The 20,854-nt window shown below is 36.1% G+C and overlaps 1 protein-coding gene across 3 annotated transcripts in view; it reads left to right on the top strand.

Moving 5' to 3' along the window:
• The window catches only part of LOC129748081 (uncharacterized), a 205,799-nt gene that overhangs the window by 177,606 nt on the left and 7,339 nt on the right, over positions 1 to 20,854 (top strand). For all 3 annotated transcript variants that reach the window (XM_055742557.1, XM_055742556.1, XM_055742555.1), the window contains exon 7: positions 8,857 to 9,066. In XM_055742557.1, the coding sequence (XP_055598532.1) occupies positions 8,857 to 9,066 (210 nt within the window). The remainder of the gene's footprint in view (positions 1 to 8,856; positions 9,067 to 20,854) is intronic.

Raw genomic sequence — 20,854 nt, 5'->3', positions numbered from 1 at the left:
AACCTAGTTCAAGCTTTTGGTGCTAATGATTCCTAATGGATATAAAATGTATAATTGTATTATATTTGCTTGAATTCAATCTTTCTAAGCATGTGGCTTCGTTTTCTACTTCAAAATCAAGCTACGCAAAGTCCCAAACTGTGCCATACTTAACAGCTCGTCGCCATAAATAGTGCAGTGAACGTACAATCCATTATAATAAATATAGTGAAGGGACCACCACACAAACCGGACGGGGGAGGCCCAGGATGCGTTCAGCAACACAGGCTGTTACGCCAAATGGATTCCGCCAACAGCAGCTTACCTACACTCGCAGGAAACAACGCAGGAAGTGCAATGAAATGCTGAATGTGTAGTAATCACTAAGCAGATGCAGAAATTTCTAAAGCGGGGCAAACAATGGTACGGCAACATACGCGTGCATCTGCCTATACAATTGCAGGCTCATTCTGGCGGGGGAGAAACAAACTCAACAGACACGCAAACCATCCAATTTCCGGAAGACGCTTCCGGAAAGTAAACTCGCCAACATGCATTAACAAAGAGGACGTTAGGGTGGTTCAGCGATAAAAACATAGTGACAAAAACCAAGTTAAAGCTCGAACTATCTCGAGGAAATGATTTATAAAATGTCGGACGATGTTCGAAGTTTACATTTACGTTTTCCTATCTGACAATTTGCGCCGGAGGTCTTCAGATTTCTCCCAAAATTTTTATTAATAGATTATTGGTTGAAACATGAAATGAGTTCTGCTATAAACTGTTCGAGAATATTTGGTTTTAGATTCAAAAATTATAGATTTAAAGTCATTATTTCATTCATAACTATTAAAGGAGAGGATGGCCAATTTTGTTGCCTTCAGATGGAAGTTGAAACATAAAATTAGCTACAAATAAGTATTTTTCGCAAAATATTTTTTGATGAAGACGGTATTTTTAAAATCTATTTCAATCTTATTTACGGGTTTTGATATAGAAATAACTTTTATTTAATTTATTTATAACGCCGATACAAATTTCAATGCGTTTTGATGTATTTAACGAAACGAGCACAAACACATACAGGATCTCAATGAAACTTGATGTTTCCTCGAATAGATTCCTTTTTAAAGTCTAAACATACATATTTCGAGGATATGAAGGCTAGCATTTAACAAATGCTAAAACCACCAACCCACAGAAAGTGTACTATGTATGCCTTGACCAGGATTCGATCTCATGTCCGTTGGCTTAAAAGACTTGAAGGCTATCCCCTGCACCACGGGCTGCGGCTCAGTTGAAATATTCTGTGTTGAAAACAGACAATGTTATGTGCATTTTAAAATTGTTTAATTTCGAACTAAAAATCTCAAATATTAAAAAAAAAATCATGAGTTTAAAAAGTCGCAAAAATAAGCCAATATAATTTTGGAAAAATTCTGAAAACCGTCAGATAATTAAAAAAAATCTTTTACCTTATCATATTTGAAACCAAAACTTTTTGAGGAGTACATAAAATGTTTGCTCCCATTGCATTCCTGAGGTTCCTTTCGTAGTTGTTAATCCTGCTCAATCTGGCGATCCACCCTAACGAATCCTTACAAACAGCCGATGCGGTCTTATCGAAAATTTACAACTTTCCATACCGAATTGGTCGTCACGGGCATGAAGCGCGCCAGTATTGTTGTAGGTAGTCGGATAGTATCAAAAGTAAATTGCGTAAGCAAGATTCACACCAGCCAGTAGTGCCATTGGCCAAGCTATCGACGATGCCAATGGCCACAGAAGTAAAGGTACCCGATTCCATGTACCTTTCAATTATGCATATTTTCCGTGTAATTGTGGCTTCTATCAGTTGAATAAATAACAAACCAGCTCTTAAGTTTAGTTGGAATTTGGAACAGGAGAAATTTTCAACATTGCCAATGCACTGGAACGGAGAATGTGTAGGCAGAGTTCGTGATTGTTGTCGATTTTCTTTTGACTCATACACAAATTTCCTATTTGTTTTTTTTTTTTTGTTTCGATTATAGTCGTTTTAACATCTTCATGTCATTCGCGACTTATATCAACGATGAAGTTGGCGGACAAGTCATTGAAAAACTTATCCGGTACAACTGTGATCGATGTTTACTCTTGGGCTCGAACTCACGGACATCGGCTCAGAAAGCAACTGACTTGCCAACTGAGCTATATCACAAGCCCAATTTCCTATTTGAAAATTTTAAAGTAGATACCGTAAGTGGTGGGGATCGGGATTATTTTTTAGTCAATTATGTTTTGTTCTTAAAAATTCTACGCAAAAAGTAACTTTACTATGTGTTGATTTTGGCTGTTTATAGTAATTTCGACTTTGTTTTAGTTAAGTTGTCAATGACAGGATGAGTTGTTTTACTTCGTGCATTGTAAAATTTACATTGTTCTTTATAAACCAAGTAATGTGCTATGATAGAGATTAGTATGCATGAGGAGCTTGATTTGAATAATAAAATTACCATACATTATATATTATTTTACAACCTACTATGAAGGCTTTTATTTCATGCATGTTTCACAAATATTATTTTTATTCACTTGTTTGAAATTGCACTATCATGTCTTCTCATAACCTGTGCCGGTATACCACACGCCGGTATATTCATTATAAAAACTTTAATTAATGTTGAAAATAAGAATATTTACCGGGTTCAATCACGATCAGCTCCTCTTAAACTAAACCATAGTAAAATGATTATACCCAACAGTAAAATTTATAACACGCACCCATAATTGTGAGTCAATATTTAATGTTTTGTTCTCAAAAGTACCCTGTGCATAGTATTTTATTTATATGAATGTGTACCACAATGTCGAAAATACTATGCGGACGCTAGTTTTAAAAGAAATTAGGCCATGCGGATTTTTTCCAAGTACAATTTTCAGTTCAAGAAATAAATTTGTCGTAGTATCGGGAAATTAATTGACCCCAAAAGGTGTTTTAAAACAAGTGTTAACAAATAATTAAAAAAAATGACTCGCCTGAATTAAGTCCTGTTTCACTCTAAGTTTGTGGCATTACATTTGAATTGAAACTTATTTTTTATTGTAAATTTCGGCTTGCAATTCAACAAATCTTTTGTATTGAAACTCAAATCTTGCCACTCAAAAACGGTACCTCGTCTTTAGCATGGCGTTTAAGTAAAATTGTAACTAAACAAGCTACGAATTTGAAACAAACCATTTTTACTCCAACATTCATTCATCGATTTCTTATTTAACACATCAACGAGTTGGTGCCACGTGACAGGTGTTCAGGTATCAGAAAAGGGGTAGGCTTGATAGCGGCACGTTATCCAAACAAACGGGAAAATTGTGCCTAACCTTTTTTTTCACAGATTTTATCATATAGGTACCTGAGAAACCTGAAAACCATAAAAAGGATTAGAAAATAAATTTAATATATAGGACACGAAGCCGATCCACGAAGGGATTTTGAAGCACTGAAGCTTATGAACTCTGCACGCTATAATTGACCTTGACCTATTTTCTCCCCCTCCCAGATACAACCTCATTGATTTCCAGTAGACATAAATATGAGATAAACGTATCTGGGCAGTACTTTTTTTTTTAGTTGATCACCCAGGTGGTAAATCCTTTTTATGGATTGCATTCCAAGGCACGGCGAGCGATCGAGTACCCCCAGTATGCTACTCTGGGTCCATGGGTGCAATTGGACGACTCATGTTACTAAGTACCCCTACGCCATAAAGTCCACCTGGGGCCGCAGACCTGGTTGCCAGCTCGAACTGTTTAGTACACTATGCTTCATTAGTGGGAGGTCTATTCGCGCTAATGCGCTCCAAGGCAATACTCATTAACGAGACCACTTTAAGCAAAACCTCTCCTTCTTACGACTCGACGCCTGAAGTCTCCTCTCACGACTTGAGAACCGACATCTCCTCGCAGTGACTCGAGATTCCCACACAAACCTCTCCTCTTCGCGACTTGAGGCCTGATCTCTCCTCTAACGACTCGAGATCCGAACCCTCCTCGCATCGACTCGAGGCTACCTCTCCTCTGCACGATTCAAGGCCCGATCTCTCCTCTAACGACTTGAAATCTGAACTCTCCTCGCAATGACTCGAGGTGACCACTTGTACCCCTCCTCTTGTTGATAAGGGGGCCTGATCCCTCCTCTTACGACTCGAGACCCGACCCTCATCATAAAGACTCGGGGTTGACCACACAAACCTCTCCACCTGAAGGTTTGAGGCCTGACCTCTCCTCTAACGACTCGAGGCCCGACCTCTTAACTTATCTTAAGGGTTCGAGGTTTGCCACCTTGCCCGTCGTGTGCCTGATCGAGAGCAGCTTATCCTAGACTCGCGCCTGTCACGGCACACGCGCGGGACTTAACGCAACGACTCGGATGATTCCCGACGAAGACGTCATCCTACTCCGACTCGAAAGGCTCTCCCGGCGCCGAGAGCCACTCTACCCGTGGGTATTCCCCGAACGTGGAATAACCCTTTCCCAACGATTTCCACTGCGAAAAAGGTCAAGTCTTATCCCCGCAGCTTCTGTCGTTGAGAACCGCCCTAGTCAGATACTCCCCGAAGGTGGAGCATCCTACGCACGAACGCGGCGCACCCACGGCATCCGCTGGGAAGTACTGGATAAGTCGCCTCGTACGACATGGACCAGTATCCCAGTGGCAGTATTCTTTATGCTGCTGCCACACAGCAGATCGCTGGTGTGGCTCAGTAGAACAAATTCCACATCGCCAATAGCTACTCCGTGATTAACCGAGGCCATATATTTTGATCAGCGGTCAAATGAATGGTACTTGTGATAAGCAGCTCGTTCACATTGCGCAAAACCTATGCTCTCTATTTGAACGTCAATAACGGCGCCGGCCACGTCCTAATTGTTAATGGATGGAAAAGAAAGGATGAATGATCTATTTTGTGCTTTAGGACCGAGGTTACCTCTGCATCTTAGCAAAATAATTTTAGTTGAAGGTGGGGTGAAAGGGATTTATTGGGAGACACTATTGCATAGTGTTACGGTGAATCATGATGATCATTTTCCTAACTCTTTGTACTAATTGAAAACTTTCAGCTGATATTAAGGCAAGTTTTTACGATGAGTTTAATGGAGACAAAATGGATATTGCAAATGAACTTAAAAGCAATTTTTATAAAATTTGGATTCGAAGACAAAATAGTTCAATTTTTCCATTTTTTTTGTCGACAATTACAACTATTTTAACTCAAAAAAAAATTATAAACTAGAATTCATTACTTACTTTGATTTAAAAAAAACGTTTATGTGATCAATATTAATGTTATGAAATCGCTTGGTACATCTTTGTACCTGAAAATAATCACATTTTCGAAGGTGATGGAAAGTATCAGAGAAACACGAAGAATCAACGAAAGAAAGGACATAAGATGCTAATACCATGAACATTTAGAAAAAAAAATACAAAGGCTCACCGGCAGGACTTGAACCCGCAATCTCCGCTACGTTTATGTGAGATGCAAAGAGATCCCTTCATGGTACATGCAGTATTGATTCTAACAGCACGACGAAGGCTTCGAAAAAATCAATGTCATTACAATTTTTTTACTGATATGAAATATTCATCAAGAAGTCAATTTTAGACTTAATCAAATTTTCTGTGTTTTTTTTCTTATTTTTAACTAATTTGAATGCTCTGAATCTAAATATGCAATAAGTTTTTATTATAATAGCTTTTGTAATTTCAAAACTTTTGTAAAATTGCCCTTGGAGCCAAAGGGGTATAAGTGCACAAAAGTTTTTCCGAGAAAACACGTTTTTGAAGTGTTGTGTCTGGCCTTTTTCCATATATTTTTTGAACAAATGTTTTTTTCTGTCGAATGAAAAAATATGTAAATAAAATTAAAAAAATAAGAAAAAATCCTGAAATGTAGTTTGAAATATGAAGAATCGTTTGGCATCATTAACTCAAAATCGACCATTTTGTCACTTATACCCCTTTGGATCTGAGGGCCTCATATGATTTTAACTTTGTAAACAGGTAAAATTCATTAAAAAAATTTCTGCACCTTCATCACAAAACTGTACATCATCACAAAAAAAGTTTAAAATAAAGGTTATTCATCAACTATCAAATTTCCCCAAGACCGCAGATAGGGGCGGTCCTAGAGCTCGCTTTGGGGGGGGGGGGTGATTTTACAAATTGAGGATACAGTGTATAGCCCCTTCTCTTTCAATATGATCTCATAGAACTTAGTTTAAGATGTTATGAAACATTTGAAAATTGGAGATTTAATTTCATCTTTTTTTAACCAAGTTTCTTTTTTTTCGATATTCTTTGATACAACTTCAATCGGTGAATCTATAATTTTCCTGTGAGATAATATTGATAAAAGCTGATTTTCGTATTTTGTGTACCAGGAAGACTTTATGAGCTCATTAAAAAATCTCTTGTTATAAGTGTCATTTTACAAATGAAAATGATTCACCTGTTGTTAAATAGAAGATTTTTTAAAGCAATTTTTCAATTATTTATATTTCATAAACTTCTTTATATCAATGAAAGTAAATCGAAACGAAATTTAAATGGTTTTCATTTCGCAACTAAACGTTTGAGAAACAAATATTTGAGATTATATTTTGATTATAATTGTAATAAACTCAAAACTGATTTTAAAACACTTATTTATCCTGTTAGGTTTATTTCTCAGAATGATGATTCCAAGATATCATGTTGTTTTTGATCAATTCTTAAATTCATTTCTCATTGTGAATTGTAGTTCAAGAATTTCATTTCTAAATCTAAATTTTATTCTTTTCTATCTTTATTTTAGAACTTCATTAAATCTGAATCGAATGAATTGAAATTTGAATCATTTGTTTGGAATAGTAACAATTTTCCAAAAAAGAGGGTAAATAAAATGAATAAAATGAAAATGAATGAATGTTCACATTTTATTTAAACATTTCCTTTTTCTTCGACGTTTTAGAAATAATTAAAAAATGTTCTATGATTTTAACTGATTTGGGAGTGTTAAAAAAATTCGCGCATTTTTTTTAACTTTATAAAAACATTGGAAATATAGGTTTATTTAAAACTAGCTTACCCGGTAAACTTCGTTTTACCTGCTAATGTATAAATCGTAATAAATGTTTGATTTCATCTACACGCTCTAAAATTCATCGTGATCGCGAATCGATTCTTATGGAAATCGTAACAAATTAAGTTGAATTTGTATTTGGACCACCTTCCATAAAAAGTGAACTTCTTGAAACTATTATACAAACCATCTCTGACTCAAAAATCCCCAATTTCACTTCATTTCGATCGACCATTCATACGTGATGTTGTTACAAAGAAAGCGCCTCCATTTTTATATATAGATAAGATGATCAACTTTTTCGATGACTGCAAATAAAATGAGTGAATAATTTTGACTTCTCAGGAAAAGTAACATAAGTTTTCTCTTTGATATTTTTTTTACATTTCCACGGAAATTCAGGAATCGGATCGTAATTCAAAGAAGTTTTAAACCAAAATGAATTTCGATCTTATTGAAACCAAAACGTTTTGCAGTCTTCTACATAGCAGTTGAATAAATTAAAATCATTATTATTAAAAAAAAATACAATGCCCAAAGTCAGAAATGAAATAGTCATATCATTTTCAATTGAATTTTCTTAAAATTGCCAAATCTCTGAAATTCGAAAATCTAGGCAAAATCTTAATCCTTCATAAAACTCAGGATAATAAATATATTTTTGATCGGTTTCTAGTTTCTTTTGTAGGTTTTTATTTCATTGAGCTGCAATTCGGTAAAAACTGCTAAGTTTTAGAATTATACGAGCCATAAAACCATAACTAGAAGTGATTGACAAAATCTAACAATTTAAATTATCATTGTGTGAATGATTTGGATTGATGATTGGTATAAATCTTAAAATTCAGCCAAGTTCGGAAACAAAATTCAAGATATGACTTTTTTTAAAATTAGATATATCACTAATGGCAGGGAAGCTATTTGTATACAGGACTGAAATTGTTGTCCTTTTTGGTGGTCTAAATCCTATCTGATTAAGTTATAATCTTGATATAATGCTATCAAAGAGGGATATAATTAAGTTATTATTGTATGGACTTTTTGATATAATTTGAGATATTTTAACATCCTACGAGTACTAAATTGAATATCAAAACATCTCATCTTGAAATATTTTTGTTTTTCTCTTCTGATCAGGGAGTTACCTAAGAAAATCCAGAAAAGTTTATTTAAAAAAATTTCAAATATGATATTTTCAATGTTTAGTTTACTATCTAGGAGTAAATCGATTCCCCTAAAGCTCTAGTTTAGTACAAATATGATGTTATCTTGTATGTTTTATTCAAATTTTATCGGCCAACAACGCTTAGTCTAGCAAAGCACTTGGGTGATACACAAATATTGTCGAATTAGCACCATCGACTCTCGAGGAAGAGTAAACAAAAACCACTAGCTCTTCGACCAAACAAATGCAAATGCAAGTGATTCCCTCAAACAAAAAAAAAACGAGGCGAAGCGCTGCAGCAGAATCCGGGAAGCTCATCCTCTCGGATCGGCTTGCATACCTACTTTTATCCTTTTTGTGGTTTTGGACGACGCCATACACCAGTAGGTACGAGTATGTCTATGAACCCTTGTTAGGCACCCACCCAAACACCTTGTGCATTCGAATATGATTTATGTAATATAACCGGATAATCTTCCTCTGAAAGCATTTTTGTATACATGCTCATTTTTCCTCGTTCTCGTTTCATGGCCCTGGACACAACCGGATTCAATTTCGATGCTGCACCGCACCCGTAACACCCCCGCAAACTGGAATGGCCGCACACAGGAGATTTGCGAATTCCGCAAGCTGTTACATCATTTGAATACGAAAATTTCCCTCCCGGTGGCCTGCCTGGCGCTGCTCAACGTGAGCTACACGATTTCCAGCATCGCCCATCTCTTCCGGGATTTGGATGCCTGCCCGATCCGGATCTTCAGCCGGACCATCGCCAACGTGCTGCTCTGGCTGGTCATCTCGCTGACACCGTTCTTCCAAGTAAGTAGGATTTGAACATCATTTAGCATATGTAGGCATACCACCTACAATTGAGGTCTGTACTTTTAATCACGTAAAGTATCATCATATCGTTAAAAAAAACTCTATGATCAACTTAAATTTCCTTAAAATTGGTTTCTAATCCTTTATAATAATTCATATAAATGGGATTTTAATACAATCCTCAAATAATGCCAAAAAATTTATTATGCAATACAACCGTGGCCATTTTGGTTGGTTCATTGCTGTTTAACGCAATTGTCATTAGGCTCGCTTGATTCGTCTGTTGTCGAATAATACAGTTCAACAATCAACATAAAATGAGCATCGTCCAATTACCGATTGATTTATTGCCAGTTTTGGCGCTGTAAGTTAAGCCACAGTTGTGGGTATTCGGGTTTTCGAGCCTTACCATAGAATATCACATCATCAAACAATCACTGATCTGAATCATTAAAATGCGATACAAGCTCTCTTACCCTTATTCTAAGCTTGCCAGATTGTCCGGTTTTATCTAAACTTGTCCGAATATTTAGTACAAAATTTAGGAATGGTCCGGCCTCTAATAACGGGAAAAAGCATGCTGAGTAGAGTACAAAATTTGGAATTTGATCCGTTTTTTTTTGTTCCTTCTTCTTTTCGAAAAACTCGGCCGGCACCGGCACGATGTTCATGGATGTAATATTGAGCCTACCTTCAGGAGTTTACGGGTCTCGAATGTATTAGCGATAATACGCTGTAGGGCTAGGTGGGGTAATTATGAACAAAATTTCTTCATTTGGCACACTTAGAGCCATCTTATGTTTATTTCTTATCATAAATTCTGAAAAGCTGCCAACAATGAATGTTTCCGTGCTCTTCATCATTCTGTAGAGCAACTTTTATTTTTTGGTAGCATCCCACGGCCTTGAGACGTCTGTTCATAACTACCCCGTCTGTTCATATTAACCCCACTCTCTAGGGGGTAATTATGAACACGGATTACGAACTTGGTATAAAATTTTTGAAAAGTAACAGTAGTTATACGTTACATTCACCCATAATAAGCAGTGTATGGTGATTTTTTACTTAAAAAATTATGTTCATAATCACCCCAAAACCTGTTCATAATTACCCCGAACAATGTTCATATTTACCCCGAAACTTGTCTAATATGATTTATATGGTGTCAGAAAATCTCAATTCAAAACCAAATAATGCAAATAATTAGCATCAATAAGAAAATGGGTTGTTGCATAAAAACCCAATTCAATTCATGTATTAAACTTATAAAATAAACAAATGTAAGCGAAAATAAAATGTTAAGCAACAGAAAAAATAGCTATTTAGTGTTCTTTTTTATTGATTTTTTCTATCTTTTGTTTCGGTAGTTTCATTTTTTGTTGTATCTTTTACGTTTTGGTTGGTTTATTTTTTTTCGTTTCTTTATGTCTTTGCAGATTTTTTTTATTTGATAGGATCTCTCCATACGAATGAAAATTAAGGCTAGTTAGGCTACTCGTTAATTTTCACATCCGTTTAAAATGTTCTGCGCAGAAAACATCTAGTCTTCACCTTAATGTTGTGAGCTAGGTTTTTCAGGTATCATGAAATTGAAACCTATACGTATACAGAAAATTTGAAAATCTTTTAAGATGGTTGTTTCACAAAAACACTCATTAATATGTTCTTGAATCAGTCAACAGTCATTTTTTGCAAGGCTTGATCAACTGGTTTGAAAAATATTTACATTAATAATTTTTTTTATCACGTCTACGAAATTTCACATTAGTAGCTCTATTTTCTTTAAAAAAATTCAAAGTTTTCCTCACCAAACGGAAAGAGAAAATCTTCAATCAAAAAATATTCATTTTGTATTAAATTAAAAAAAAATGTATTCGAACAAATTAACATTGAAAAAAGTATCTAAGCGTAATGATAAGACTGCAAGAAAATAGATTTTGGATCTTTGTTATCCGGATGTAATTCTAATGTTTTGAATTGCACCAAGTTGTCCAAACATAGATACGGAAAAATTGATCTTTTTGATCTTTGCTTTGTGGACTTATTTGCCTATTACATTTATCAAGGTTTTTCATATATTTTACTGTTGACCCCAGAGATTTAAAGTTTATAATAATGTTAAATGTCACGCGGTTATGAATAAAAACTCGAGCAGCAAACCATTTGTAAACAAATTGGTGAATTTTATTTTTATTAAAATTGAACATTTCTTCAAGTTTAGTTTATAACCTTGTTATTTATCAATACCAAAACAACTAGTTTTAGAAGTGCGTAAAACCTGTACTCGGTATTAGAGAACTATTCCTGGGGTACAGGTTTTCGGTTTCGGTATTACCGGTAAAACTATCCTTACGCACCACTCGCTTAATCTATGAAAAAATTGGCTGCCTTTTTTCTGTCAACCAAAAGCAAGTTCTTAACACGAATTTTTTAAACAAAATTAAGACTTGTTTAAATGTGATAACGGATTTAACCTTTTTCTCAAAATTTCTGTTTTATTCACTTTTTTCACTATTGAATTTTTTTTTTAGTTTTGATAAAATTGTGTTCAAAAGTTTTTTTTTCAAAGACTGGAAAGAACTGGCATAGCTTTTTTCTACATCCGAATCTCATTCTTAGAAAAAAATTGATTTCTCAAAAATTCAAAATATAACACTTATCACATTGCGGACTTAAATTTAATTTGAAATTTATTTAATTTGGTCCAGTGGATTCTGTGATATAGAACGCCGAGTGTTGACGTTTCCCGGTTAAGATTTCTTCACGGTCCTTAATGTGTTAAGATCTTACAGAAGGGAGGGGAGGGGGTGGTAGTTTTATAAGAAATTTACAAGAGGAGGAGGGGGGAAATGGTCTGGAAATGCTTGGGTAATTAGTGAATGGCCCCCTGAGTTGATGAATTAAACATTTGACCATCAAAAAGCCAAAGAAATTCCAGGAAATGAATAACAACATATGTTCATAATTACCCCATAGGACGAAAACTATGGGGTAAATATGAACAGCCATCTGTGAGTCAGTGCGAATAATTTTTTTCAAAATTTCTTAAAAATCCAGACAAAGCATCAAAAACTGGATCTCAAACCAGGTGATGCACATTCCAGCTTGATTTCCTATGATCAGATATTCAAAACATTGCACATTGTCGAAAACGACTTCCGTTTCACGGGGTAATGGTTTTTTAAAACGTCTGAAATGATATCATTAGGATTTGAAATCAGATCGAAAACAGCTTATAGCTATCAATGGGATGTTAAACTACCACTTTTGGAACTTTTTGTGTTCATTCATCCCCCAAAGCAGCGCGTATGGCACTTGTTCGGAATTACCCCGTGTTCATAATTACCCCACTTGACCCTATATGAATTATGGAATTTATCATTGATCTTCTTTATGAAATGAATTCTACAGCTGAATTACTATTTGGAATGAGGATTCGAAACTAATAAATCGATTTTAAAATATATTATATATTTTTGGAAGATTTCGAATTTAGAATTCTGTAAATACTTGACATTCAGAATAAAGATTAAGATTCAACGAAAAGAATTTCGATTAAGAATTGAGATTAAGAGTTCAGATTCAGATTTAGGATTCAGATTCGAATTTAGATTTCAGTTCCAGGATTCAGATTCATTTTCAGATTCAGGTAGGTATGTAAATTCTAAATTTGAGTTCTGGATATAATTTTTTAATTTTTGAAAAAAAAAAAGATTCCGAGTTCAGATTCAGGATTAACATTCAGAATAAAAATCAGAATACATATTTTAATACCGTAAACTGGGGGAACTTTGATCACTTTTTTCATTCATTTTTGAATATTTTGGAAGGGGTTAGATTTTCGTAGTACCTAAAAGCTTTAAAACCCTTACTGAGGTGAGGAGTGTTAAACATGATCATTGATTGCAGTAAATTCAAACGACATTGGTGGTTATAATTAAATGTTTGTTACAAAACCGGATTTAGAGTTTCGGGGTAACTTTGATAACAATGGTTTTTACGTATATCAACATTTTCAAATTTATTGTTTTGATGCCATTAAGCACAGGTGGCTCAAAACATCGATAACAGTAATGTTTTGTTTGGACTCAATTGAATTTTTCAACGTTTTCTTTCAAAAATAAATATACTCGAAAGATGGACAATGTTGCTGCATACATTAAGGGGCAAAAATTTTAAACATTTCTCAATTTTTTTGGCCTCAAAAACAAATAAAATTTTACCTTCATGCAATTCCCTAAGTCCTCGTACTGTTCCCATGTTCTTTTTTTCTTCAAACTTAACTATTTGATAGGGTTTTTAGCCATTTTTTCTATAGAGCCTTTTTCATGGAAAATGACTGCTTTTTTTTAATACCCAAAAATAATCATCAAATGACCATAAAAATAACACCTAAACTTAACTTAACCAAGAGAGAAGTTAAACTTTCTTATTAAACAATTCAAATGCTCCTAAACGCTTAAATTTGATCAGGAGAGATGTTTGTTTGTGAGCCTTCAAAAAACCAGATATTTTAAGATTTTGAAATTATATTTTACTTAATATTAAAAATCTTCTAATAAAAATCAAACTTTGCTTATTTGTAACTCAATTTACAGGCTTTCAAACGCAGTAAACAGTTTTCAGATATTTTAACTTCATACTTAGTTAATAATGATTATGTGCAAAAATTTCATGTTGATCAAAGTTACCCCGCTGATCAAAGTTTCCCCCAGTTTACGGTACTTCATTGGCATTCTGAATTCAGATTCAGATATCAAATTAAAAATATAGATTAAATATGACATCCAGGTTTGGTTACTTAGTGAAAATTTTGAATTTCTGTTTGGTATTTAGCCCCTGTGGTTAGCAAGTTTTGAATAAATTGTTAAAATAATGTCCTAAGCGACAAAGTTTTTCGTAGTACAAAAGCTGTTGGTATTGTGGTGAAATAAACTTGGATTCAGAATTAAGATTCAGATTTCAGTAATAAGAATTTGATTTTAGATACAGACGTGAAATTTAAATTCAGAGGTCATATTCAGAATAGGAGCAGCCGAAAAAGTACTGAATTAAGTTATTTAGCCCCTTTGATTATGCAATTTTTGAAAAAAAATGTTGAACATTTTTTCTTAGCGATTTTTCAGATTTTTTTTTTTATTTTTCAGAAAACTCAACGAAATTTGTGAAAACGTTTATTATGAATTAGGACTCATATCACAATATTTTTTGCAACAGTGTTTTGCTCCTTAACCTTAAACTGCACCTCGATTAAATTCCTTAAAAAATATAGGGGAGATAAGGGTATACTGAGTACCCGGGGCATAATAAGCATTCCTCTTTTCTACAGAAGTACGTATTTTCCTTAATAAATTTTCATGAGGATTTGTTTCGTACTACCTATAGTGTTAGTTTTTCACCAAAAAAGAAATATCCGTATCATCTTTAGCGAAGTAAAGCTTAGTTCTTTTAGAAATGGGACACTTTCATTTGCTAATAGCTCGTTAACTAGTAATTGGATATTCAAAATTTTAACAGCATTTTTTTGCCTGTAAAAAGTACTATTCGACCAATTTTTTTCAAAATTTAAAATTTACGCGTTTTTGAGATATGTACGATGTAAGAGAAAAAGAAAAAAATAATTTTGCACAGTTTCCTTTAAAGTTCGTCATTATCAAATTGATAGCTGACAAAACCGGTGGTTATTCAAAGAATTACTGAGTTTTTTGGTGGATAAGTATGCAAACACTGTCAATAATGTCCACAAAGTTCAAATCAAGCATTGGAGTGAAGCACATGATCGGCAACAACGGTTGAGGATCACCAAGGAAGTCAAGTCTCATACCAGCATTTTTATTTTTCAATAAACGAAAAACTAAGGGTAGATCGCTGAAATGTCCAAAACAATTTTCTCCGATAAGCTGAAAGTGTTGCCTAGTGATGACTCATAGAAATCCAACCTCAAAAAACCATTTATTGATAGTTCCAATGCTCTTAAGCTGTAAAACCGGTACCGAAAAAAAAACGTTCCAAAATGTGGTCAAAAATAATCAAATTTGTTCATTTCGAAACAACTGTATTCACTTAAATGCTTCCAGTTTCCAGTTTCCAGAGAAGTATTGGACCAAAAAGTATCAGAAATTGAAGAAGGAGGGTGAAGCCACCTAAAATATAGATTTTACGAAGTATAAGTTGGGGAAACTGATCCATACCATGACTGAAAAAAGTGTGCGCCGGCCAATGGGAGATACCAAGAATAAAGTAGAAATTCCTTTAACAAAAAACGGTAAATATTTTTTTTCAAATTTTTTCATGAAAGCTTATAACATTGCCTTCTTTTTCTTCATAGAAAGTATTTGGTTCAAACGAATGGTTTTTGAGATACAGGCATTCGTAACTGTCCCATTTCTAAAAGAACTAAGCTTTATTATAAAATGATCAGCTAGGTTCTCAGGTGATAAAAGTATTATAATTTCTGAGCACCACGAAATGAGCTTTTATGACCTTTAAATTATCTTGATCTGCAACATGATTTATACATTGTTTCTCAATTTTAACCATAACTAAATTTTTTATTTTTCACCTTAATCCATTTTAAAATGCGTTTTTACTTAGATTTGTTGACTCGGGGCGAACAGAGCACTATCAATCGGGGCACGATGATCGTTTTCTGCCGTATAATCAAGCAGCGAATTCATCTTGATGAAGTCAACTGTATAAAGGGTGATACGGTCAAAATTTGGTCAAGGGAAAACGCGTGTAAATCGGTAAAATCGTTTATTTAAAAAATCAAATTAAATTTCTTTTTCAAGTTTAATTAGTATAAAATTCAGGAAAAATATTCAGTTAGGCTTCCGCTTTTCCAAATCCGAATCGTCGGGCCTTACGCTTCACCCCTGCCATCAGATTTTGTACAGCCACCTTGTCCACCTTCTTCGCCGCAGAAAACCAGTTTGCCTTGAACTGCTGTTCGTCCTTAGCAGTTTTTTGGTCTTCTTTAGGTTCCGCTTGACAATAGCCCAGTATTTCTCAATTGGGCGGAGCTCTGGCGTGTTGGGAGATTTCTTGTCCTTGGGAATCACCTGCACGTTGTTGGCGGCGTACCACTCCATGGCCTTTTTACCGTAATGGCAAGATGCCAAATCCGGCCAAAACAGTACGGAACAACCGTGTTTCTTCAGGAAAGGCAGCAGACGTTTATTCAAACACTCTTTCACGTAAATTTCTTGGTTGACAGTCCCGGAAGCTATGAAAATGCTGCTTTTCAAGCCACAGGTACAGATGGCTTGCCAAACCAGATATTTCTTCGCGAACTTTGACAGTTTCATGTGCTTGAAAATATCTGTTACCTTTCCCCTTCCTTTTGCCGTATAAAACTCCTGTCCCGGAAGCTTCTTGTAGTCGGATTTGACGTAGGTTTCGTCGTCCATTACCACGCAGTCAAACTTCGTCAGCATCGTCGTGTACAGCCTCCGGGATCGCGCTTTGGCCGTCGTATTTTGTTTATCATCGCGATTTGGAGTCACTACCTTCTTGTCGTCTCAGCGGCTTCCGGTTTTCGATTTCCCCTCGATCCAGACTTCCTGGCTGTCGACAAACGTTCCCCAAACACTTTAGTTACATTTGTAACGGTTGATTTGACAACTTTTAGCGATTTTGCCAGCTTTGCGTGCGAGTAGCTCGTATTTTCGCGAGTCGCGAGCAAAATTTTGATACACTGCTCTTCTTCTTTGGACGGCATTTTAACAACTGAAGAGTGAATTCCAAAATCAAAATAGGAGCAACATTCTACACACACACCTTCAAAATGAAAGGTTTTCAGGTTTTTTAAATGCAAAATTGAAAGAAATACGTCAAGTTGATATTGATCAAATTTTGACCGTATCACCCTTTGATAGAGCTACAGCTTGACTTGTTTCATCTGACGATTTGGCCTATTGGTAAGGTTTCGGAAATGTAATCAAAAGACTCGGGTTCGAATGTTCGATTCCTGTCCTAAGTGATTTTTTTTTTCAAATACCTTTCATGATTTATTTTTTTTATTGTTACATTAAACAGCTAGTAGCATCATCCGCCAAACAAAGCACCAGAAACATAATGTATGAGCGTGTGTGAATTGTTTGAATTCTACAAACAGACCCACATCATTTTGTTATTGCTTTGTTTGATGGATCTACGCCTCACCGATATGGTAAATGAAAAAAAAAAAACACCTCGACCAGGAATCGAACTCGAGTCTACTGATTACCTCTCCAACACCTTACCAATAGACCAAATCGTCAGATGAAACAAGTCAAGCTGTAGCTCTATTGTTCAGTTGACTTCATCGAGATGAATTCGCTGCCAGATTCCCCGGCAGAAAAAGCTCATCGTGCCCCGCTTAATGGTGCTTATACTGTCCCAGGGAGGGTTCTCATTATGCCCCTACAGTGACTGGTTTTCAGCTTTCGGCAAAAATTTTTTAAAATGCATTTTTAAACGTTTTTATCTACTTTTTCAAGCTTCAGCCAATTAGGCAATAGACTAGTTTAGTGTCTGAACACGAAAGAATGGTGTAATTCACATATTATAACTGTTCTCTATGGTTAAATAAGCGTTTTCCTTAAGGTGGCCCTTATCTCCCCTAACGGTTAAAAAACTACCTGAAATTCGATGTGTCAACTCATCAATTTATTTTACTGGTTGTGCTTAACTTAAAAACTTATGCATGCTTCACAAATAACACACGACGTAAAACAGCAAACAGGCTTCAAAAGTTTGAAAAAAAAAATCAAAATTTCATGAAAATATAGCCACAGAGTTGTAAACCCAAAAAAAAAACTCTCTTATTAAAAAAAAATACTCTTAGATTGTCTGTTATCTCTACAATAAGAATATCAAGCCTAGCTAACACCGATTTCTATTGAGCCATTTGTCGAAAGCCAATCTCGCGTCACGCGGAGGAATTTGTCAATCGTCAATTCTTCTTCGCAACACATAAAGCCTTCGCAAACAGTCATGAAATTTGGAACAAAAAATCAATTTTGTCATATTCAAATATCAACATTTTTGGACGTGCTTTCTTCCGTAAAATACACAACATACACACACACATTCCACTCCAGTGCCATGTGATGGAACATCACGCGTACAAACGTGCCAGAGATTTATTGTAGCTTCGGCAGGCAACAAGCCCCGAAAAAAAAGATACGTGATCCCGTGTGCTCCGATGCTTGTAGTATACAGGATGTTTTTCTTGCCCCCGGATTCGAGCCGAGCTCAGTCGCCGCAGATCCTCCAGGCTATCTACATGGAAAGGTTGGTCTTGGAAGCAACATACAGCATCACTATCTCATCCGCATCTCATGCCGCCCGGTTTTGCGGAGGTGTGGAAAATGTGGTTATAGCCGATGATGGTTATGTTGGGGTGGCCTTTTTCTTGCTCCGATGAGCATTGCCTAACGCGTTGTTCGCTTTCCATCTCCATCATCATCATTCTCTCGTCCCGCGTCCGTGCGTCGTGCGTGCGTTGCCAATGCTGACTGCTGGCTGACGGATGTTAGTTCAAGCGCTTCTAGCTCGACCCAAACCCTAGGCCATGTGGCATTTTCTGTTGCTGGTGCTGGCTGGCTGTGAGCGAAACGAAACGTTTCTTTCTTCCCATCGCATTGACGACGGATGGCCAGAAAACTGTTGAAGGTGCCCTGGCTTAACTAGAGGGACCCCCGCAAAAGCAGAAACGCAAAAGCACTCTCTGGAGCCTCAAATGGGATCGTTTTGGATGGGGCACGAACAAAAGTAAATGTGATATGCTTCGCTGACTGATGGAAATAGTTTCCGAGAAGTCGTTTCAGGCGGAAAAGATAGCGTATCGCAAAAAAACACACACGCACAGACAACGGTTATTTAGGTAAATTTGAAATATGCGCATAATTTACGGCTTAATTTTTCATAAACCTCTACATGGTAAATTGCCCGATTTAGAACCCAAATCTTTGTGTCGAATATATTTACTTATTGACAAAACTCGAAATAGCGATTTTGCCGGTATAGACAACAGCTGTTGTTTCAACATTTGGGGTTTGAATAAAAAGTAAATGCATTGAAGTTTAATGTAAAGACAAATTTTTATTTATAGTATTATCACTACGCTATCTAAACTTCTCTACATTTTTCAGCGAAAACATAATCTAGGTTCTAGGGTAAAACAAAGTTTGAAACACTGCCTAATATCAGGCGTTTTCAAACAATGTTTTGTCAACTTTGTTGGAAAGAAAATAAATTATGCTTTAATCCGATGGATGACCATATCAATCCTTTGTAATGTAGGTAGCTCGAATTCAATCCCATCTATCACGAGATTGATCCGAAAATAATTACTATAAGTCCGTATACAAATCCAATTCAGTTAAGCGAATTACGTGCGTGGTTTTTGGCCATAAGTAAAATTATACTGTCCGTAAATTTAATTGGATAATAGTTAGCCGGCCAGGCAGTTGTAGCACCAAAACAAAAACCACAATTTCCGCATTTGTCGCTCTCGATAAATAAATGCTTTAGTGCTGGAATCGAATAATCTACACCAATCCGTTTTTCGTTTACTCCGACGATGGTTTAGTTCAGACTTTGTATGCCTAGATCCAAACCGACGAAAATAAGCCCTTTCGCTGTGCTGATCCGATGCAGGCTTTCGAATTATATTCGGCCGGCACACAGGCATCAAGCATAACAAGTGTATTGCATTGCAGCATGTTTGTTAGGGCTTCGAACCAAAAACCGACTGCCAACTTAGGACATTCAGAGCTGGTTTGAGCGTGCCGTATTAAATTGAATTATTTTCTGAAAATTAAATCCTGTTGCATATTTTATTTGCTCAGCTCATTGAGCGGTCGTCGGTCCACGTGCAGTTGCTTTGTAGGGATTTATCTGGCAGCGTGTTTACGCAAGCACAGCTCACACGAGAAGTTTCAATTGTGTAATCCTAAGAGCAATTTAATCGAGTTTACAAACCAATCCCAGAGTCCATGACCGGGGATGGTAAGGGCGCTTGCACTCTTATCTCGATCAAATCACATAAATTTCAATTAGAATTCTCCGGTAAAATCCTATCTTAAATCTTTTCAACGGTGAAAGAAGGAAAAAAAATCAAAGAAAATGGTCTATCAATTTATTTTACGACATCACTTGATGGACATAGTTCCTAAAATTCAATCAGTCCATGGTAACCGTTCTCCAATTGCTCGGACATTCCACATTCGCCAGATCACGCATTTGGTCTAACCACCTCGCTCGTTGCGCCCCTGATCGTCTCGTTTCTACCGTATGCGTAGCGAACCTTCTGGATATTGGGTTCGCCGTGGAGTAGCGCGAGCTCGTGGTTCATCCTTCGCCTCCACACTTTGTGCAAGGGATAAGTCTTCCGACCGCAGTTGCTTGTGGAGTCCATAGTAGGCACGACTTCCGCTGATCATTCACCGCCGGATCTCACGGCTAATGTCATTGTCTGCGATCACCAGTGAGTCGATATAAACAAAGTCTTCGACTATCTCCAGCTCGTCGCTGTCGATCGTGACCTTGTTATTACTGGAAAAGCTGGCTCGGTCGGTCTCGGATCCACAGGTCAGCATATACTTCGTCTTGGACGTATTAATCATAAACCCATTCTTTCCTGCTTCGCGTTTCAGTTTGCGGTAGATTTCCTCCACCGCCGCTGCAGATAATCTGCCGACTATATCAATGTCGCAGACAAAGCGGATAAGTTGACTGAATCTGCTGAAAATTGTGCTTCCCGGAGAAGCCATTCTCGTCCATGATTTCGTATGCGGCT

Source organism: Uranotaenia lowii, chromosome 2, assembly GCF_029784155.1.
Source record: "Uranotaenia lowii strain MFRU-FL chromosome 2, ASM2978415v1, whole genome shotgun sequence".
NCBI lineage: Eukaryota > Metazoa > Arthropoda > Insecta > Diptera > Culicidae > Uranotaenia > Uranotaenia lowii.
Note: the sequence above shows the minus strand (reverse complement) of the source record. Positions and strands in the feature narration are given on the sequence as shown.